The sequence below is a fragment of the Berkeleyomyces rouxiae genome (genome assembly GCF_048999995.1).
Source record: "Berkeleyomyces rouxiae strain 22BRR77 chromosome Unknown BrBRR77_ptg000002l, whole genome shotgun sequence".
NCBI classification, from domain to species: domain Eukaryota; kingdom Fungi; phylum Ascomycota; class Sordariomycetes; order Microascales; family Ceratocystidaceae; genus Berkeleyomyces; species Berkeleyomyces rouxiae.
The window spans coordinates 3,340,571-3,361,739 of NW_027396492.1; the positions used below are offsets into that span (position 1 = coordinate 3,340,571).

Below are 21,169 nucleotides of genomic sequence, written 5' to 3' on the forward strand. Positions count from 1 at the left end.
TGAAAAAAAAACACAGGGCCACTGTGTTGATCGCCGGCCGACTGGCGATACGGGCAAAGCTCTAGTGTGCTTTGTTGGGCCGCGGCCAAGACGAAGGTGGTTTCGGCGTCTGGGAAAAGGCGTAGGAGGGCAATTGACGGGATTTGCTCTGGGCAGAAAGACCAGCAACAAATCAGAGCTCCCGGGCAAAGGAAAAATAGAATATCTGCTAAAAGGATAAGAGGGTGAAGCCTGGGAGAGAAAAGCGGCGGGAAATGACGCAGGAAACTGTGGAAAAAAAAACTTGGTGGTAGAAGGCGAGAGGGAGGGTGCGGTGGGTGGCAGAGAAAGAGGGAAGAAACTCTTGAGCATGGGGCCGATGCGATCGCCATACAATTTCCATGGGAATTGGTGCTGGAGGGCATCTAGAAAATTGGCTGCCGGGTAGTGCCAGCTGTCAGATGAGCCTGTTTCCCAGCAAACGCCCGCGACCCTTACCCTAGGAGCCCATGACTTCATTTTTAGTGGGCCCCAAGGCGGTGAGCGCTGCATTTAGATCGCCCCACTAAAAAATTGAATGCTGGCGTGGATTTTTCGGTTTGCATGGCAGTAGCAGTTGGTGATTTTGTTTTGGTGGCCTTGGTGATATTGGCACGGCGAATTGTTCGACCTTTTTCACATTGAACACAATAGAAGCCTGACTCTGCACAGCCGACACAATGACCAGCCTGTAAGTCAAGCATGCGCCCCCCAGGCACCAAATCCTGTCTAACCCAGTCTCGGCGTGATAGAAGCTCGATATTCGGCGTGACGTCCAAGACGGTCGACTCGTCTCTGGATGCGCTGTTCAGCACCAGCGTAAGTAGCACGTGAAACGAGCAGTATTTGTTTCTGTGGATTGTATCTGACCTGTTCTAAAGGTTGGCCCGGCCAAACTTTCAGTGAAGAAGCCTAGCGCGAAAAAATCAAAGAAGCCCGAAGCGACGACCGAAGATACCAGCAGCGACGAGGACGAGGACGAGGACGAGGATGCCGAGGAATCTGACGAAGATGAAGTGATGGGCGAGGCTAGTGATGAGGAGGAGGAAGAGGAGGAAGAGGAACCCGTACAAGAGTCGGCCAAGGAGCGCAAACGCAAGCGCAAACAGGCCGACGAGGCGCTCGAGACAAAATACCTACAGAAGCTTGCTGAGGAAGAGGAGGCCCAGCCCGTCAAGCGCCGCAAGAGCACCGACAGCGCCGAGAAGCCCAAGACCGAGGGCGATGCCTCGGCCTCGGATGACGAGTCCGATGTCTCGCCTGGAAACCTCGTCCACGAATCGCTGCGCGACAAGAAGACCTCTTCCTCGGGCCCCTCTGATGAGGTTGAAAAGGCCAACCGGACCGTCTTCCTCGCCAACGTTGCGGCCGACGCTTCGACCAACAAGGCCATGAAGAAGACGCTGATAGCCCACATGTCCACTGTGCTTGACGCCGAGGCCAAGCCTGCCGAGACCATCGAGTCCATCCGCTTCCGCTCGCTCGCTTTTTCCACAGCTGCCATGCCCAAGCGCGCCGCCTTCATCACTAAGTCCATGCAGGAAGCCACTACCAAATCCTGCAACGCCTACGTCGTCTACTCGACCGCCGCCGCCGCGCGCGCGGCCTGCGTCAAGCTGAACGGCACCATCGTGCTGGACCGCCACCTGCGCGTCGACAGCGTCGCCCACCCGGCCGCGACCGACGGCCGGCGCTGCGTCTTTGTCGGCAACCTGGGCTTCGTCGATGACGAGTCCGTCTTCGCGACCGACGCGCAGGGCAACACGGAAAAGAAGAAGCGCAACAAGGTGCCCTCGGACATTGAAGAGGGCCTGTGGCGCGTCTTTGGCGAGCACGCCGGCCGCGTCGAGAGCGTGCGCGTCGTGCGCGACCCCAAGACCCGCGTCGGCAAGGGCTTCGCCTACGTCCAGTTCCACGACGCAAACCACGTCGAAAAGGCCCTGCTGCTCAACACCAAAAAGTTCCCTCCCATGCTGCCGCGCCCCCTGCGCGTCACCCGCGCCAAAGACCCCCGCAAGACCGCCAACGCCCTCGAGCGCTCGCGCACAAAGGCCGACGCCCTCGCAAAGGCCAAGGCCGCCCCCAAGTCCACCTCGACCGCCCACGTGCCCAAGGTCACCAACGAGGAGCAGTCGATGGCTGGCCGCGCCGGCAAGCTGCTGGGCCGCGCGGGCGCGCTGCGCCAGAAGCTGAGCGAGAAGGAGGCCGGTAGCGGCAAGGGCGACAGCCGCCGCAACGGCAACGGCAGTAGCACTCTGCATGCGTCAGGCTCCGGCGTCAATTCCCAGAGACGCCCCGTCATCAAGACGCCCGAGGACGTGGTGCTCGAGGGCCGCCGCGCGTCGGCAAATGACGGCAAGCCAAACGACATCAAGTTTAGCAAAAAGGGCAGAAACGGCGGCGTGCGCAAGAAGAGACCTACCAACCACCGCTCGAAGCGGACAGCCGAGTGGAAGAAGAAGACTGGCGGCCACTAAAAAATGGCGGGGCCTGGACAGAACGGATACGATATTGCTCAACTTTTATAAAAAAAAAAGAGGTCTTCTTTCTACTCAATGGTTGTGATACCGTTCTGTTTTCTCTGTAATGCTGGGGCGTTTTCTTTTTCTTTTTTGAATACACATTTCAAGTCACTTGGAAGCCCAGAACAATAAAGAAGAAATGAAAAGTGTATATGAACTAAACGAGCACGTAGGGGTGGGGGAGAGGCTGAGGTGGGCCACAACCTGACATTAGATTGCCGTCTCATGACGGCGGTGGGCAAGAGGAAATAGAGACTTTAACAAGACAGTGCAACGGATTTGAGAGCATTAAAGCCCAGACCAAAGATGTTTCTGGTCCCAGGCGGGAATATACATGTGCTGTTCGTGAATGCAGTATAAAGACCAAGGATTGATTCGGATCACGTAATATCTGATAGGTTATGCGCGTCCGAAAGTAGTACGGGCGGGAATGAAGAAAAAAAGGACAGACTTGAAGCGAGCACTTAGTACTCGCCCTCAAGCTCGTCCTCGTAGCCACCCTCGCCAGCAACCTCCTCGTAATCCTTCTCCAGAGCAGCCAGATCCTCGCGGGCCTCGCTGAACTCACCCTCCTCCATACCCTCACCAACGTACCAGTGGACAAAGGCACGCTTGCTGTACATGAGGTCGAACTTGTGGTCCAGTCGAGACCAGGCCTCGGCAATGGCGGTGGTGTTAGACAGCATGGAGACGGAACGGTCGACGGAAGCCAGACTGCCGTCGTTGGGGGAGGTGGCAGGCACAGAGACGGGCTTCTGGTTGTTGATACCGATCTTGAAGCCAGTCGGGCACCACTCGACCAGGTTGAACGTGGATCTAGCCTTAACGACGGCAATAGCGGCGTTGCAGTCACGAGTCACGACATCACCGCGGTAGAGCAGAGCAACGGCCATGTACTTTCCTTTCCGGGGGTCGCAGACAACCATCTGGTTGTTGGGCTCGAAGCCTGCAGAGTTGGGGTCAGCTGGGCGACACGCGAGAGCGAGGGCTGGGTGGTTCACTTACACTGGAAGGTCAGGTCGTCAACCTTGAAGCTCTCGTGGGCACTCTTGCTGGACGAAACAACGGGAGCGTAGCTGATCAGCGGGTAGTGGATGCGGGGGAAGGGGACCAGGTTAGTCTGGAACTCGTTGAGATCGACGTTCAGGGCACCATCGAAACGCAGAGACGAGGTGATGGAAGACACGACCTGAGCAATCAGGCGGTTCAGATGCTCGGATGAAGGGCGGGGCACGTCCAGGTTGCGGCGGCAGATGTCGTAGACAGCTTCGTTGTCGACCAGGAACGTACAGTCGGCGTTCTCAATGGTGCTGTGGGTGGCGAGCACGGCGTTGTACGGCTCGACAATGGCGTTGGACACGCGGGGAGCGGGGTAGACGGCAAACTCCAGCTTGCACTTTTTGCCGTACTCGTGGGCAAGGCGCTCCAGCATCAGGGCGCCGAAGCCGGAGCCGGTGCCACCGCCGAACGAGTGGAAGATGAGGAAGCCCTGGAGAGAGCTGCAGTTGTCTGTAGGCCTGGCGTTAGCATATACGGACCGACGGCATCAAGTGCTTCCGCTGCGGGGCTTGGGAGGGGCGGTGAAGGCCGGTCTGGCCCAGACGCGGGACACAGCACGGCCCGGCCACGAGAACACGGAGAAACACACCAACAGCGCGGCGGATACGCTCGCACACGTCATCGACAATCTCCTTGCCGACAGTGTAGTGGCCACGGGCGTAGTTGTTGGCGGCATCCTCCTTGGCGCTGATCAGCATTTCGGGGTGGAAGAGAGACTTGTAGTCGCCGGTGCGGATCTCGTCAATCGGCGACGGGTCCAGGTCGACAAACAGGGCGCGGGGCACGTATTTGCCGCTGCCGGTCTCGGTGAAGAAGGTTTCGTAGGAGCCGCTGTCCTCGACGTCCTTGATGTTGGGGTCGGGGCGGCCATCCCGGCCGAGGCCATGCTCGAGGAGGTACCTGTGGGCATTGGCAACAAGAGGCCGGCATTAGCTAAGACGGGCCGAGGCGGATATCGGGGAGCTTGGCTGCTGGAGACGGAGATGGAGAGCGTGGCCATTGGCGGCCATTGGGGGTACGTACAGCTCCCAGGCCGAGTTACCCAGCTGGACACCAGCCTGGCCCAGGTGGAGGTGAAGAATCTACACGGAGCAAACCACAGTCAGCAGAAGCGCTCGGCATCGGCAGTTCAGGCCCCGGGAGCCCATTGGCGACGGCTCCCGGCGGCAGACCAGAGGCCGGGCCGCTGGAGGGCCCGGACCGGCCTCCCCACCGCCGAGATCTCAGGTCGCCGAATAGGAGTGTCCCGGGCACCAAGAAGGACAACAATGGTCATGGCCGTACCTCGCCGTGCATCGTGGAAATTAGTGAGGAGCAAAAGGTCGGGGAAACGAAAACAAAAGGCCGCGGATGGGATATCACAAAAGAAAAAAAATAAACAGCAGGAGAGAAGATTCAATGACAGCCTCAGCAAGCAAAAAAAAGACAAGGCTCGAGTTTGTCTGGCTGGAGACGAGAGCGAGATGAGAACGAAGGAGGAAGGCTGGAGAAGCCCTTTAGGAGGTGGGTGGGTTTTATCGTGATTTTATCGATGCCTATTTCTGCGGTTCCTGGCCTTGCCCTTTTTTCTGCGTGCTCTGGGGCAGTTGCTGTGCTGGCCAGTTGCAGTTTCTCTGTGTTTTCCTTTCCTTCAGTCACTGTGCTGGCAACTGCTCGCTGGCTGCAGCCCAGTGCCTGCCGTCTCCGTGTCCAGTGGCTTCTTATGTGCTGTGCTCTATGCAATCTTGGGCTCAGGGACTCAAGGGGGCTCTCATTTTGGTGGCGGCCGAGAACCCCTGATTTGACAATTTGTATTTGCTGGTGGCCACTGCGGACGTCCTTCGAGCTGGCAGCTCGCAACTTCAGCCAATGGCCGCTCCAATCTTGATTTAATCTCGCCTAGCCGTTGTCACTCCGCCGTCAACGCTCTGAGCTCGTCTACCAATTAGAGCTGGAGCTCCTAGCTCAGTTTGTCGATCTGTATATCGTGTGGAGCATCCTGGGTCTAGGGTTGTACACATCCCAACCCTAACCTGGGACACTTTGGATCAGCCCATCGTCACACACAAGCCTCCTTCACTTCTCTCATGGTGCACACATTTCACTTGTCTGGAACACATTTGCGCGTCGATCCTGTCTGGAAATCAAAACTCTCGTCCCATGTATTACGCCTGAAAACACAAAATGCTGCCTTTCTTTTTCGCCTTCTCTTTCTCTAAGCCCACAACCGGCACGTGGCATCCGCACCGGCTGACACACACCACGGATGTCTGCTGTGCCAGTCGACGTCCATGACACCAAGCTTGTTAACCACCTTGTGGCCGCGCAGCACCTTGACCGGCACAATCGTGGGGTTCTCCATGAGATCGGCAACCACCTTTCCGTGGAACACTTGGATTGTGCCGTCGTCACTGGCGTCCGCAAACAGCGGGAAGCCACCGCGGTGGTAGCGCACGGCTCGCACAGCCTGCGGGTGGAACCGCATAGTCTTGTACGGGCGTGCCGACAGGTCCATGTCGTGCCACAGGAGACGCCGGTCGTAGGAGCCGACAATGACATTGTCGCCGCCGGGGTGGATGTCAAAGGACGAGATCCACCGCGCGCCCGGCTGCAGCACCTTGACCAGCTCCTGGCGCTGGAGATCGTAGCAGCGGATCATGCGCTGCGTGGCAACAAAGAAGAATGGCCGCGACGGGTGGAAGTGTGCGGCCTGTGCCAGGCCCGGCAGTCGCCGGAACGGCACTTGTGTCAGGTGTTTGCTCAGCGTGTGGATGGCCACGGCGCTGCGCTGGCCCGTCGGGCTGACAGTGCAGAAAAAGTCGCCGCGTCTGTGCCAGCTGACCGTCTTAACAGCCGACCGCACCGTCACCTTGACCAGGACGCCCTGCGCCTCCAGCTTGGACCCGGGGCGCGCCCACTTGCCGGGCGGATCCTTGCGTTCGCCACTCGCCGTGGTAGAAGCGCCGGCTTGCTTGCCGCCGGTGGCATAGCCGAAACCGGCGTCAATGACTGCGCGACTGGCCGCCTCGGTTGCAACATTGCACACGTCGAGGGGCACCATCAGGAACACATCCTCGCCAACCGAAGCTGCAATGACCATGGTGTCCTTGATGGGTCTCCAGCGCACACAATCTACAGGCTCGTCGGTGCTGAGGCGCGCCTGCCACTCTAGATGCCCGTTGATATCAAATACGCGCACATAGCCGTCATCGCCACCACTAGCCACCCACTCGCCGTCGGGCGAGACGGCAACCGTGCGCACCCGGGCGTCAGATGCGCGGAAAATCGTCTGGCACGTGGTTGGGAATGGCCGCAGGTCCTCAGGGCTGGGCAGCTTGGGCAGCAGCGAGTCGGGGTCAATGTTGAGGCGGTTCTTGCGCACGCGGGGCGCCAAGTACAGATCCAGCGACCGCTCGAAACGCTCCTTGACAAACTCTCCATAACCAGGCACCTTGCGCAGTGAGTCGTAGCGCTGCGGGAGATAGTCCTTTTCGCGGTCCTCGGGATCCTGATTCTCCCAGGCCTCGCGCTCCTCCTTGGTCGGCAGGTACTCGGGCGGCGGGTTGTAGCTGAGGTCGTAGCCCGGAGGCGGCAGTTTGGGAGCAGGAATGTGCATAATGTGCTCCTCGCGCTCCTCCTCGTTGGCCCACAGGTCAAAGAACTTTTCCTCTTCCTCTTGGTTGTCCAGCTGGCGCTCGCTCTCAGGCCTGTAGGGTAATATACGGCCGTCGCGAATGGCGCGTACTAGTTTGGCAACACGCTTGGCCTCGTGCTTGGAAGGGATGAAGCGGCGCTTGGGCTCGGGAGCGGCGCTCAGGGGCATCTTTTCCTCAATAGAGGTAAAGTACTCGATGGTGTCCTGTTATCCATGTGTCACAAACATGGGTGTGTCGGTTAGCACTCGGGACTCTGGGTAATGGACAATGGGCAATGAGCATATGCGGGCAAAAGGCAATGCCACCCAACAATAGGTCGTGTCTACTGCGGGCCGACGTGAAAATCCAACGAGATGATGGGGCTTGTGTCTTTATGTCCCACAGAGCTCGGTCAACATGGGAGCGTTTGTGGCATCTCGGTAAGTCATTTAGGGGCTTGATGTGGGATCGATTCGAGAGAAACTGTAGGGCAGAGCAGGATGAACCTTTTTTCGCATGTTCAGCCCAGCCCTGTACGCCCTACATGGCCGCATTTCTTCTTATCATTCTTACTCCACGCCCTATGTTGTGTACGATGTCTAGTGCTGCACGCGGTGTGTATGCAATTACATGTTGACTCAAGATTGCAACGTAACATGGGCCATGTACAGGCCGAGATTATAAACAGAGGCCAGGCTCCAAGACGGTGGCACAGGACATTCCGCAAGTGCCGGCGTCTGGGGACGGGGAAGGGGGAAGGTGAGGGTGTGAGGGCAATACACAGGAGAGTGTCTAGAAAAGGAGGACCAGATTTACGTACCGGGTAAGGATCGTAGCCGTCCTCGGGCATTTCGTTCAACTGAATGCGCTTGAGCAGCTCCAGCTCGTCGTCGCTGAGCTGCAAAGGCTTGCCAGTGGCCGGATCAGTCAGGCCAGTCCAGCCCTTGGGCACCTCGATGGAGTCGAGCAGGGCATCCAGGGCCTCGCCAGCGGCCGGGCGCATGATCTTTTTGCCGTTGATGTCATAGCCAATGTGCGGGTAGGTGTCGTAAAAGGACAGCGGGATGTCACCAATAGTGTTGGCGGGCTCGTTGGCATCGGAATCGTCAGAGTCGTAGACGGGGTCGATCTCGTCGTACTCGTAGCGCACACCGCCGTTCGCATCTGTGGTTACGTGGTAGTTGGTGTCTAGGTCTTCGGACTTGCCGAAGTTGGGGTCGTCGAATTCGTTGGTGAACGGCTGGGCGTCTTTCCGAGGACGGGAGACCAGCTCGGTGGTGGTGGTATTGGGCGTGTCGTTATCCTCGTCCGCATCTTCCGGCTCGCTGACATCGGGGTCGCTTTCCAGGTCCTCGTCGTCGGTCTCCTCCTCGGGCCTATCGGCGTTGTCCTCGTCATCTTCGCTTTCGCTCTGCGACAGAATGCCCTCCAGATGGGCATCGCCAAACTCGCTGTCCGACTCGGGCTCAGCGGCGGCCTCGATCTTGCGCTTGCGAGTGGCGGTGGCGTGGGGTGCTTTGGCGCCCATGGTGAGAGACTATGTGTGTTGTTGGTGGTATCACGATTAAGAAAGAAGAACAAAGGTGAACGAGGGGGATTCTGGTATAGTGTAGACGAAGATGAAAACAAGCAAGGCCGATCAAAAGCTCCCGCAAAAAAAATTCCCAATCGATGGGATGGTGAAGATGTGGCTATTTTTTGGTGATTGGCGTGGAATTTGGCAGGCCTTTTTTTTTTCTTTTTTTTTTGGCTGGCTTCATCGACAGCGAGCCAAAATTTTTGCCAAACTTTTTTTTTCTGCCAGGCGTTGCGCTCTCACCGCCTTGAGCATCCAGGGAGCGTGGCCCCGCTTTCAAATGTAGGGTTAACAGAGCTAGGGTCGGCTCTTGCACTGGGACCAGGGTTACAGTTACATTCGTCGTCCGGACCTGGTCCTGGACCTTGGGCTCTCGCAGCCCTTGGGAGAGAAATGCTACTCCATTCGTGCTTGTTATTTGCGTGGGAGCAGACGCAGACGCAGAACAGGTACGTGGTGGCGTGGCTCTTGCTGGCAGATACGTGCGACGATTGGCGTTCGTGGCACGACAAATCACAGACTTGAACATATGTACAGATGGGGACATATATTGTAGACTCGACTGCAGCCGCCCTGGTCCCAATCTACAGGCTTATCCTCCCCGTGCATGGAGAGAAGAGACGATGAGGGATGGGAGAGGGTGGTAGTGCTTGGATGGGAGGGAGGCCGCAAATCTTGTTTTCTGTTTTCCTTGCCTGGATTTCCCACAATGACAAGTCTATATGTGTATGTACATATATCCAGCTCGCCGTCTGGAGGCCGCCATCCTGATTTTCTGGGTCAGGCGCATATTGGGCTTGGACAGCCAGACAGAGGCGGATGGTCTTGGGGCTGTGGCCGGCAGTCTGGGGGTTCTTTGTTCTGCGGCTGATAATCAGCAACGAGCAGTTCCAGGGCAGACCGTCAGACTATGGAGCTGTCTTATCCTCGCACAAGCCCAGACAGGCCCGGTCATGTGCTGGAACTCGTGAGTTGCTCGACACAGTGGCAGGATAAACATAGAACAGCGCGCGACTTAGACGCAGGCGCCGGCACCGATCTAACATCATCGACACTCATACATCATAGGCCTCCGACTGCGAAGTAAGCCGGGCTGTCTTCTCGAGACACGCCTCTGGTACCACAGTCCCAGGAGCTTGTTGCGAGTGACTCAACGGCTGCCAGCCCGCCGCAGGACAGGACCGCCCTTCTCGCCGGGCTCTGTTTCCTGCGAGCTTACAGCAGTGCGATACAGACTCGACCATACGAATCTTGCAGGTCTATTCCTGGAGTTTGGTGCAACGTCCAGATGGCCCACGACCAGGCCACCCACCCACAGCCTGCATTCCCCAGTGGAGAGAGAGAGGAGAGGGGGGGGTCTTTTGCAGCACAAGAGAGACAAGCCCGTCATCTGCAGAGAAGACCAGACGCGAACCTCCAGCTGCTATTGGCACAGCGCGACGAGCGTGTATTTCAAGTTAAATTTGCTCCTGCACGTCTCTGTGCAGGTATTGTGCGTTGTGAGGCATATCCAGAGGAGAGGAGTGGACGGGGGAGCAGAGCATGGAGACGAGATGCATGGAAGCAGGCAAATAAAAGAGAAAAACAAATAAAAGACAGAAAATGCCAGAAAAGGCAGACTTGGATGTCGCTTTCGCCCGCCTTATATGCTCTCCCGGGATCTAGTGGCACTGGCCAAAAGCAATGCTCATTTTGCGCTGTCCAAGTACCCCTTTGTATATGCTATGTGCCTGCGCCTACGTGAAGCTGGCCACGACCCTGGGAGCACAACCCAGAACCGCTGCCCGCAGCGAGTCACATACTACACACTGATACCTATATATACCGGTGGATCTACGGGCCGCTGATCCAGCTTCTATCGCCATGCCATGCCTATAATATCCGCCGCTGCCCACGAGTCGCTGCCCACCATCCTCTTCGTCTTTGTCCTGCGCGCCCGTCTCCAAGCCCCAAGCCTGATCTCCCCCGCCAGCCAGCCAGACCCAGCCCCAACCGACGTGGCCATGGTCCAAGTCTCTGCCCGCTCTCCGCTTTCCTCCAAGCGCACCCGGCCGCTCTTCTCATCCCAGCCAGGACCCGACAACATGGATCCGCCTGTACGCGAAGTCATCAAGCACCGCGCCTGCGACTTTTGCCGTAAGTCTCACCCCCGGCCCGTTACATACAACTAACACCATTAACTATATTATCCACTTGTGTTGGTTGTATGACACCCCCCTCCCCCTCCCATAAAGCCCAAAAGCGCTCGTTGCTGACACAGTCGGACTTTTAACTTTTGAAAAGGATATAGGCACCCGCAAAGTCGCCTGCTCCAAAGACCTGGCCGGCTGCGTCCGGTGCACCAGGGACAAGCTTTTTTGCGTCTACTCGCCCCAGAAGCAGATGGGCCGGCCCCGCAAAATCAGATCCACAACGCCGTCGCCCGGGCCCCGCCACGGAGACGACGCCGGCCCCACAGCCGGGCCTAGTCCTGGCGCTGGACCCGAGGTCGCGTTTTTGCCAGCCCCCATGTCAGCCGACGCTGGGGCCACCATCGACACCAGCGCCGCGACCGCGACTCCGACTGACATCCCAGGCACGATCCCGCTGCTCCACGTGTCACCGGCCCCGCCACATGCCCGCCACCACAGCGACTCCTCGGCGTCGGCCTTTTACCAGAGCCCCGCGTCCTTTTCGCCAGACAGCTTCGGCATGGCGTCGCCGTCGCAAAGCCTCGTAGATAGCATGTTCACCACAGACGCCATGGCTAGCGCATCTTCTCTCTACGCCGACGCCAGCGCCAGCGCAGTCCACAGCCCAGATGCCTCAGTCCCTCGCGGCTACGGGATGCACGCCTGCGACTTTTTCCTTTTCCCCGGGCCTGATGCGCCCCAGCCTGCTGCTGCTATGGACGGTGATGCCTGTCCCCCAGTCGTCCCAGCCCCGGCCCACCCCCACGAATACACATACCCTCCAACCCACACCCAGCCCCACACCGCCGACATCTCGACGCCGCCAACGCTGTCGCCAACTTCTCTCTCGCCCCTGCCATTTGCCAGCCCCAACCCTGTGCTCCTGGGCATCAACGAGCCGCTGTGCACATGTCTCAGCGAGCTGTCTGTAGCCACGCGCACGCTGCACTCCTGGTCGCCCTTGCTCGGCAGCCGGAGCCTTTCGTCGTCTGACTTTGTCGCCGTCATGCAAACTCTGAGAAACTGCGTCGAGGTGGCCCTGGGTGTCAGCAGCTGCTTCATGTGCAGCCCGGACCCGCGCGTGTCGCCGATGCAGCCGTTCATGTACTCCCTTGATATGCTTGGCGCTGGCGCCGGCCTACCCCCGCTAGTCGAGACTATGCTCGCGCTTAGCGCCCTGGTCGTGGCCATGTGCCGCATCTACGCCGAGCTGCAGGGCCTGGCTGAGGTCGGTATTGACGTGGCTGCCGGGATCGCCTTCGCCTCGACTACCGAAGACTGGGTTGCCACGGGCGACTGGAGCTTGTTCTGGGACCAGGGTTTCCAAGAAACCATAAACACTGGGCTGCAGCAGGTGGCGCAAAAACTGGAGGAGCTGATGCTGGCGGTTGAAGATCACCAAAGTCTTGGTGTAATTCCGGGCTCTGATGAAGAGTACCTACAAGACCGATGTAAGCAAGCCATGGGACATGCTCGGCGAGCGCTACAAAGCGTAGAACTGGCATTATAGAGGGCTGCGGGCTGGGCGCATGGACATATATTGGGCTGCTTGTTTATAGATTAGAATGTGTTTTCTACTTTCCTATTGTTGTTTTTCTTGTTTGAATATACCCTATGCCTCTCTGCAAGCATCAATACAACAAAGATTCGCCTAAAGATGTACTTTAGAATAGATCTTGTAAGCCCCAGTCCCTCCTTATCACGCATAGATTGGCCATAGCACCCATTAAAAGCTATTCCGTTATTCGTCCTCTTGTAGCACCAGTAAGTCAAGTTCGCTCTGAACCATGCGCCCAAACTCTTCGGGCGACATGCTCGACGCCTTGGCCAACTGGTAAAGACTCCGCACCGACCGGGAAATGTGTTGTCTAATGGCAAAATCAGTGTTTTCGCCCTTCCTGGCTTCCTTCTCTAGCCGCTCTACTGTGTCACTTCCCCGTGCCGAGGTCAGGGACTCGGGAGACTCGGGCCGCGGATGAGCAATGTCGACATTGACAATCGATGAGCATGACGAGCCGCTCTCGACTGCCGTCATCTGCAGTCTCTTCGTCTCGCTGTTGCTGCTGGCAGGCGCTGCCGCAGACAGAGAGGCTGCCACGGTGCCGTCAAGAGTGCTCTTGATTCCTGCTTCCTCTAGCTGCGCCGCCTCGTCTGGGTCATGGCTGTCTAGTGCCGGCTGCACATCTTCATACATGCTATAATATGCATGCTCATCGGCTGACATGGCGGTGGAGTCGGCCGGCTCTTTAGCTGCGCCGGGGTCAAGTAGATTTCGAAGACCAGACATGGGCGTCGGTGCCGGGGAGTTCTTGGCGCCTGGTGTGCGTGCAGGGGTGTGTGCGCCCGGGGTGGCATCGTATTGGGCCCAATAGTCGTCGTCTTCGTCTTCAGCATGGTTGCTGCTGGGTTGTTCATGTTCTGGCTGGGTTGCCTTGGTGTCCCCAGCATGCTGGCTTGCTGAGAAGAGCTGCTCGGCGTCTTCCATGGTCAGAGCAAAGTGGCCTGTTTCTTGGAATGATGACGTCGAAACCCCATCAACCTTCCAGCCACTGCTTCCAGACTCTGAATCATTGGCACACCATAGCAGCTTGACGGTGAGGCCTTCCAAAGGCCCTAGGGCAACATAGGCATTCAGAGTTTCAACATCGACTCGGTCATATGTAACTGCGATGTTATCGTGCCAATCAACCTCGACCACGCCGGAAACCGGATGCACCTCGAGGCAGCCGGAAGATATCAAGCCGGTCAAGAAATCAGACAGCCTGGGGTCCCGGCCCAAATGTCCCATCCACGGGCTCTTTGACGACGCAAGAAACTTGACTCTTTGGCGCAGAATTGGCGAAAGATAGAGAAGAATCCCACTGGGAGCTTCATGGGTCCCCGAGGAAGTGCCGAGGGCCGTGAAGAGGGGCGAGAGAGTCGCCTCCAGCACGCCGGGTGAGAGCGTTAAAGGCATGCTTGATGAGCGGGGGGTGTCTGCAGGGATTAGTTGATGACGGCAAATCAGACAATTGGCAGGCGAAATAACGACAAGATGAGAATATTGTAAAATTGTAAAGCTGTGTCGAAGTTGTTAGGCTCAAGCCTGGGTTTCGGTGGAGTTGGAGATAGTGCGGCGTCCGGGGAGAAATGAACAAGTTCAAAGCGGGCAGCAAACTCTTAAGTATGAATTAGAGGAAGGAGCCAACAGCTTCGGCAGGTTGCACAATAAATGCGGAATGAATAACTTTAGGCAGTTAGCCAGTTGTGGCAGGGGGGGGAGAAGAACGGCGGCAACTACTGGTGCTCGGCTGGCTGTTCTCCATTCAGAAACTTGGAGAAGGTGTTGCTGTTGCTCTCTTTGTACAAGTGCAAAAAGGACATCCGCACGGTGGACAGCGGAGCAAGGGAAAGCGGAACAAACAAGGCTGAAGCGCGAGTCCAATAAGATCCAATTAAATGGTGGGAATTAACTATTAAGGGCAAACCAAGCACCAAGCTTGGGCACAAGACTGTTGGAATAAGAACGTCAGTGGCACAACAAGAATGAAGGTTCAGACAAAACCGGCAGGTATGTACATGTAGTTATAGCACCGGTTCTTTGGTTCTTTCCCTGTTGCATATTGCATTGTTGCATAGACATAGACCTCGCATTTCTGGAAGGCACAGCAGCAGTAGCTGTGGAATCACATGCCAAAGATGGGGCTGCAGTTGCTGGATGTGCAACTCCCTGTTTCACTTACAGGATGTTCTTATTCACAGGGTTAGATACTAGGGTTAAACATCAGCTCCGGTCTGTTGACGCAAAGTTGGAGAAGCTGCAAATGTCTTGCTTGCGTCACGCATCCTTTTTCCCGAAATCAAAAGGCTCCCCTTTCTGCTTCATCATCCACAGTCTTCTTCTTTGGGCAAGCCCTCCCTCGTTTCGCGCAGTTTGGTTCGTTGCCACGTGCCAAGCCCAACTCACCACCAAACTGCAACAAAAACAAGCTTCGCCCAACCCTAGGACTATGCGCCCCCAAGGGTTGCGGCGCCTTGGCTTGCCTCTTACAACAGTCTTTCTTATCGTGACTTTTCCTTATCAACAATGCTACGACCTTCGTCATAGCAGACGCAGGGGCATTTGGCAGACAGCTGGGCTTCTCTGATATTGATCATCTTTCTGTTTGCGGGGACTGTTGGCCAATCGCTTCTTGCCTTTGTGGTCTTTGTTGTGGTGTTTGCCGTTTCGATTGTGGCCTTTCTGATTGCGAGCCTGTTCTCGCTCTTCGGCGTCTAACATGTCTGGGACTGTTGGACATGTCAAAGATGAGGTTCGTGTCCCGCTTGATCGATCCTGAACAGTATGGCGCACCTTGATGCTGACCCTTGCGCTCTCTAGGGAACTCGGATCCAGTCCCTCGTGGCGGGTCTCACAGCCGGACTGGTAACCCGGTAAGTCCTCGCATCTAATCGCGTCCGGAGGAGTCCGTCCCGCTAATCGTCCGTGTGAGCCTAGGTTCGTCATATCGCCCCTCGACGTCGTCAAGATCCGCCTACAGCTTCAGTCAGTCGACCTCAAGTCCATGGCCAGCCAATCCAAATACCAGGGCACCTTCTCCACCATCCGCAGCATCCTGGTAGATGAGGGCATCACCGCCTTTTGGAAGGGCAACATTCCCGCCGAAGTCATGTACGCGACCTACACCGGCATCCAATTCATATCCTACCGAAACACAGCCCATCTCCTACAGCGCACCATTGGCCGCGAAAACCTCCCGCACATGGCCGAGAGTTTCATTGCCGGCGGCGTCGGTGGAGCCTCGGCCACCATCGCCACATACCCGCTCGACCTGCTCCGCACCCGCTTCGCCATGCAGGGAAACCAGCGGGTGTATCTGTCGCTGATGCGCGCATGCAGCGACATTTACCGCGACGAAGGCACGCGCGGCTTTTTCCGAGGCCTCGGCCCGACGCTCCTGCAGTCTGTGCCACAGATGGGCATCTTCTTCGCATCATACGAGACCATCCGCCAGGGCCTGGCCGTCATGAAGCTGCCGTGGGGCAGTGATGATGCCACGGCTGGAAGTCTGGCTGGCGCCGTGTCTAAAATATCAGTCTTTCCATTCGATCTCGTGCGCAAACGGATGCAGGTCCAGGGCCCTACGCGCGCCCAATACGTGTATTCAAACATTCCCGAGTACCGCAATGCCGCAGCGGCCTTTCGATGCATCATTGCCAAGGAGGGCATCAGAGGTCTGTACCGCGGTCTGGCCATCTCGCTGATCAAGAGCACGCCTGGTAGCACCATTACAGTCTGGGTATATGGTCGGATGATGGGCTTTTTGCAGAGCTTGGACAGTTATGCGGAGCGAGTGTTGTAAGACCATGGCGTTGGGCATGATACAAAAGCCCAGGCTCAATGTGCGGGCAAGGTTGTGTGACGGGAATCGTGTATAGTATTTGTGCATCTTGGTCATTGGGATAGAGCTAGAAGGGATGGGTTGACATCTGCTGGGTAAGGCGGCGGGAGTTTGTGTGCTTCATGGGTTGTTTCATCTTTTCTGTGCAACAGTATCTTTACGTCTGTATTTCTTTTCTAGGTTATCATTAATGGCCCCCATGTTAATACTCATACTCATCGCTACATTGATATCGTCAAGGCGTGTACTCTAAAGAGCCCTCCATAAAAGCTCACGCTGCTACTGCCGCTGCAGTAACAGCCATGACCTTCGCCGGCGTCATTGCAGCAGTAGATGCGGCCGCCGCAGCCAGCTGCGCATTTGCCGCGTCCGCGCGGTCCAAGCAAGCCCCAATCTCTTTCCAGAACTTGGGGATATCCAGGCCTCTCGGAATACGCACACCAGGCACGCCAAGCGGCAGGGGCTCGACAATGGTGCGGCCGGTCTGGGCCTTGCCGTCTTTGGCTTCCTCGTACGAGCCCTCGGTGACGACGGTGACCTTGAAGCGCTCGGGAGCCCTGGTCTCGTCGTTGAGGCGATAGTCGAAGAAGGGAATCTCGTTGTCTGTGCCGATCAAGGCAATGGCGACGGCTAGGGGGTCGTGGAGAGGCGGGCCTTGGGTGATGCCAAATACGTCGCTGGCGGGTTGCATGTTAGCAGAGAGTAAGAGAAACGGAAGAAAACAGAGAGAGCACTGGCTAGAACTTACGCATATGTCTTGGCAAAAAACATTAGTAGCTCTACCAACATGGTTCGCAGCACCGTCTTGCCCTCGCCGGGCTTTAGCTCAGCAGCTGAAGAATCCTCGCCATATAACAAGGTCTTTTGAACGTCGTTTGTGACGAGCACTTGGTGGGTAAGGTCCAGCGGAACCAAGGTCGTTTTTGCGGCAAGCACAGGGTTGGAAAACAGGCTGGCGGCGGCTTCCGGGTCAACGAGGATATTGAACTCGGCGTAGGGACTCCAGTTGCCAATGCGCTTTTTGCCATCGACTTCGCCGAGGACAGCGTCAGTGAAGTCGTCGCCGACGGCACCGCCCATGAGACTGAAGCCGGCAATGTGGGCAGCTAGGTTAGGGTACTTTTCAAACAGCGCGGCAGCATTCGTTTGAGAGCCTGTTGCTACCAGGTAGGCCGTGTTCTTGGGAGTTGCTTTTAGGGCAGTGTACATGGCGTCTATGGCTGACACTTGGCGGTTGACTTTTGCAAGGCCCTTTGGCAAGAGGCTGGTCCCGTCTAGGCCGGACTCTCCGTGTATAGAGCACGCAGGGTCGTGCATGGGTGCACGGCGGAGGGGATTCACATAGCCGGGGTAGATGGTGACCTCGGTATGCTTTCCAATGGCTGTGAGAAGGGAAGAGGCATTAGGCGTGGTTTTTCTGTTGCCAGAGGTCAGCATGCAAAGAGGGATAAACGCACGGAGAAGGGCTTGGTTACTCTAAAGATGCATTCCCGAACACAGTAGAAATGCCGAGAAGCTGGATGTTGGGGTGATAAGCAGCCAGGAGGATGGCAAAGGCGTCCTTGGAGAACAAAGAGTTAGGGTCAGCATGACCAAGGAAAAAGCAGTCAACGATGGTGGCCACTTACATCGTGACCAGGATCACAGTCTAACCACAAGGGAACAGGAGCCATTTGTGTGACTTGCAGGAGAGATTGTGTGTGTGTGTGTGTGTGTGTGTGTGTGGGAAAGAGAGTATTGTTGCGTGGGAATCGAGACCAGCGGGAGAAGCAGTAAGAGTAAGACTCGAGATGGGATGAAACTTGGAGCTATTGGGGAGTCTGGAGTCTGACGCAGGGTGGCGGAAGGATGTCTGATCTGTCTGATATGTATGCATGTGCAAGTGGGAAATGAAGAAAAGGAACACAGCCGCAAGAAGAACGCGGGTGTCTTTTATGCCGCAGCGAGCGGTTGAGGCGAGGATGTGGCTGGTACGGGAAGACTTGGGCTGAGTGTGACTGACTGACCAACAGCCCTGTACTGGTACTTGAGGCTTGAATATTCCTGGGCGCTGGGCGGGTCTCTTGAAGCGCAATATATGCCTGGCCCGTGTAATGCTGGGAATTGGAGTTGCGGGTGGGACGGGCCAGTAAACGGCGGCTTTGGACCGTGACAAGCAACAAATCTCGGGCAGAGAATTTCTATGTGAGTATGTGCTTCTACATGTTCTTTCTTTCGTCTCAGGAGCTTCACTTCACTTCACTTCATCACGGCCTTTGCTTCTGTCCAGCCCCCGGGAATGCGTCATGTGACACGTGAAGCCTGTAAATCTGGCCTGACAGGTCCCAGAAACAGATCAACAGGGCTCGCCGCTGGGCGGTTCCAGGGGTTGGCGCTTCTATAGTACACGGCCAACTAACTATAACTGGTTATAGCTTGTTGGATTTGCTGTGGGGCCAGTGATATGCGGGACATGCGGAGAGATAAAGAACGACAAGCCCAAATTGGCCGAGATAGGATAACGACCACGCACGCAGAGCCAGAGGTAGGCGAGTGGCCGCGGACTGTGCGTCTTGGGCGCTTGTAATTGGCGCCTTGTCTTGGTGGAATGCACGCTCCAGCAGCGCCCGGATTCCCGACTTGCGTCTGCGTTCTGCGTCTGCGACTCGGGCCCGAATCTGCATCGGCCGCCACGCCTCCACACCGCCCCTGCCTACCGCTGCCCCGTCGCCCGCCGCTGCTCGACAATCCGCATGACGTCAGCGGCGCTGTTCCCATCGCCCTTGCGCTTCTTGGCCCCGCGCTTTCGCTGGGCCTTGTCCCCACGTGCAAGCTCCCTGCCGCCGCCCGTTCCATCTTCCTCCTCTTCTGCATTTGCGCCACCCGACCATTTCGACAGCTTGATCTTGGTCGACTCGTCGGCCTCCTCCTCGTCTTCAAACCGGCTGGTGCCAAAGCCCATGTCCATGTCTTCTGCGTCGCGGTCGTCGCGTTGGAGCATTTTGCGCCGCTTTTCTTTGCGTGCTGCTGCCTCGGGGTCGTGGCTGTCTTCATCGTCGGATGCAGCGGCGCCGAGCGGCTTCATTGACGCTGCCTTTTTTAGCACTGCCTGCAGAGAGGGATCCGTCCATGATGGTCCTTGAAGAGATTGCTCTGATGCAAGTCCACCCTTGGAGTCCTTGAAGTAGTTTTTGGGTCCTGCCGTTGTACCTGGTGCCGAGGCCGGGGCTGGTTGCCCGTCTTCGCGCGAGTCTTTTCTGCGCTGTCCCTTTTCAACTTCCCCGTCGCTGTCGGAATCATCTGAGCCCGAGCTAGACTCCAGCCCCGCCAAAGGATCATAGTCACTTCCAGCATCGTCAAAAATGTTAATGTCTTCGTCTTCCTCTTCCTTGTTGTCCTTTTTCTGGAAGGCCTCAGGAACTTCCATGCCCAATGGCGCTGCATTCGGATCCGGTATCATCTTCTTGTCTTGGCCCTCCGCTTGAGAGCCGCCCGTGTCATTTGCTGCCACTGGCGCTTTGCGAATTTTGCGCTTTTCATGGCCATCTTCGTCAACAATGATGAGGACTTCGTTGCCCTTTCGGTCAATCTCGATGCGCGAGCCAGGACTCTGCTTGGCGCCGATCTTTTTGAACCGTTGGTTGACGGCTTCATCAGCCGGTGTTTGCTGGCTCTTCGCCGCTGCTCTAGCCTTTTTCAAATCAGCTAGGATCTGGTCGCGTGTGCGTTTTTTGCTGGGCGCGCTGGTAACAGTCGAGAGCTGGCCTTTTTTGACCGTCTTCTCGCGAACGACGGCCTGGACGTTGCTGTCTAATACACCGTCTAATTCATCGTCGATGTCGTTTGTATCCTGGCTTTCGGCTGTTTCGCTTGGGCCTGAGCCACCCGCCGGCGTTGATCCCGAGTCGTCAAACACATCCTCGCCCTGACGCACGCGCTTCAGGAGCTGGAAATCAAGACCTTTGACCAGGTGTGTGGCGTTGATGTTGCCGCTTGTAATCTCGTCTCGCCGCTTCTCGAACGTAGCCTGATCGACCTTTTTCTCCTTGAGTAGCTGTTCGAGTTCTTGAATCTTTGCTGCCCGTTCGTCGGTGTCGTGGCGATCCTGCGTGCGGTCAATGTAGCCGGTCGCAAGCTTGACGCCCTTTGGCGCAGCGGACTTGAACAATTTCTGGTGTTGTGCTTGGCGCATGCGCTGTGAGGCTTTCGGGTCGTAAGGACTGTCGTATTTGCGCGTAAACCCACCTCGTGGTCTATTGGTCTGTTAGTATAGTGTATCAACTGTTGCGTAGTTAACAGGAGAGAAAGTAAACCTACTTTGGCGCAGGCGCAGGCCCCGAGCTAGACTCCCTCAAACTGTCGCTGTCGGGATTACCGCCGGCGTCAGCAGCCGCCTTTTCGGCACTCGTGAGCACGAGTTTGCGAAACTGGTCGTTGTTCATTGTGGTTGGAGATAAAACAAGGCACCCATACGAGACAAACGAGGCTCACCAGCTCAACTCAACTTGGCTTGATCACGGCGCATCGCAAAAGGGCAGGGAACTTATAGTGGGGCAGCTCACGTCATGGGCTGTCACGTGATCTCGCGTAAAGGCTCAAGGGCCCGGGATTAGATGACGCGCCTGGTAAGACAAGATCCCCCACTGCCAGATAACAACAATATTGAGTCCATGAGACGAGCGAGTCCGCAGCTTGAAGTGTGTTTCTGTTTCGCCCTACAGCGAATCCGATGTCACCGCCTATCAAGGAGATATCTTGCCCTCTCTACGTTGAACTCACACGCCCTGCGCTTCTATAGTCGCGACAAGCGTTTTCAGGCATTGTTCTGCGCCAGTCATGAGCGAGTCGG

The 21,169-nt window shown here is 56.8% G+C and overlaps 8 protein-coding genes across 8 annotated transcripts; 3 read left to right on the plus strand and 5 right to left on the minus strand.

Moving 5' to 3' along the window:
• Window positions 1–698: 698 nt before the first annotated feature.
• BROUX77_002502 (uncharacterized protein) lies at window positions 699–2,495 on the plus strand (the record flags this gene model as incomplete). The annotated part of the gene is made up of 3 exons (XM_073747050.1): window positions 699–709; window positions 771–837; window positions 900–2,495. 3 exons carry the CDS (start codon window positions 699–701, stop codon window positions 2,493–2,495), a joined length of 1,674 nt encoding a protein of 557 aa, XP_073607584.1.
• A 509-nt stretch (window positions 2,496–3,004) lies between these two features.
• On the minus strand, window positions 3,005–4,895 carry BROUX77_002503 (uncharacterized protein; the record flags this gene model as incomplete). Its single annotated transcript, XM_073747051.1, has 5 exons — window positions 3,005–3,486; window positions 3,546–4,049; window positions 4,189–4,499; window positions 4,623–4,681; window positions 4,884–4,895. 5 exons carry the CDS (start codon window positions 4,893–4,895, stop codon window positions 3,005–3,007), a joined length of 1,368 nt encoding a protein of 455 aa, XP_073607585.1.
• An 898-nt stretch (window positions 4,896–5,793) lies between these two features.
• Window positions 5,794–8,741, minus strand: BROUX77_002504 (uncharacterized protein; the record flags this gene model as incomplete). Its single annotated transcript, XM_073747052.1, has 2 exons — window positions 5,794–7,437; window positions 8,034–8,741. 2 exons carry the CDS (start codon window positions 8,739–8,741, stop codon window positions 5,794–5,796), a joined length of 2,352 nt encoding a protein of 783 aa, XP_073607586.1.
• Window positions 8,742–10,657: 1,916 nt separating this feature from the next.
• Window positions 10,658–12,470, plus strand: BROUX77_002505 (uncharacterized protein; the record flags this gene model as incomplete). The annotated part of the gene is made up of 2 exons (XM_073747053.1): window positions 10,658–10,925; window positions 11,080–12,470. 2 exons carry the CDS (start codon window positions 10,658–10,660, stop codon window positions 12,468–12,470), a joined length of 1,659 nt encoding a protein of 552 aa, XP_073607587.1.
• A 231-nt stretch (window positions 12,471–12,701) lies between these two features.
• BROUX77_002506 (uncharacterized protein) lies at window positions 12,702–13,916 on the minus strand (the record flags this gene model as incomplete). The annotated part of the gene is made up of 1 exon (XM_073747054.1): window positions 12,702–13,916. The coding sequence occupies one exon, from the start codon at window positions 13,914–13,916 to the stop codon at window positions 12,702–12,704; it is 1,215 nt and encodes a 404-aa protein (XP_073607588.1).
• A 1,303-nt stretch (window positions 13,917–15,219) lies between these two features.
• BROUX77_002507 (uncharacterized protein) lies at window positions 15,220–16,302 on the plus strand (the record flags this gene model as incomplete). Its single annotated transcript, XM_073747055.1, has 3 exons — window positions 15,220–15,252; window positions 15,321–15,373; window positions 15,438–16,302. 3 exons carry the CDS (start codon window positions 15,220–15,222, stop codon window positions 16,300–16,302), a joined length of 951 nt encoding a protein of 316 aa, XP_073607589.1.
• A 310-nt stretch (window positions 16,303–16,612) lies between these two features.
• BROUX77_002508 (uncharacterized protein) lies at window positions 16,613–18,014 on the minus strand (the record flags this gene model as incomplete). The annotated part of the gene is made up of 4 exons (XM_073747057.1): window positions 16,613–17,018; window positions 17,090–17,758; window positions 17,817–17,902; window positions 17,970–18,014. 4 exons carry the CDS (start codon window positions 18,012–18,014, stop codon window positions 16,613–16,615), a joined length of 1,206 nt encoding a protein of 401 aa, XP_073607590.1.
• Window positions 18,015–19,033: 1,019 nt separating this feature from the next.
• Window positions 19,034–20,762, minus strand: BROUX77_002509 (uncharacterized protein; the record flags this gene model as incomplete). Its single annotated transcript, XM_073747058.1, has 2 exons — window positions 19,034–20,573; window positions 20,638–20,762. 2 exons carry the CDS (start codon window positions 20,760–20,762, stop codon window positions 19,034–19,036), a joined length of 1,665 nt encoding a protein of 554 aa, XP_073607591.1.
• Between the last annotated feature and the right edge of the window lie 407 nt (window positions 20,763–21,169).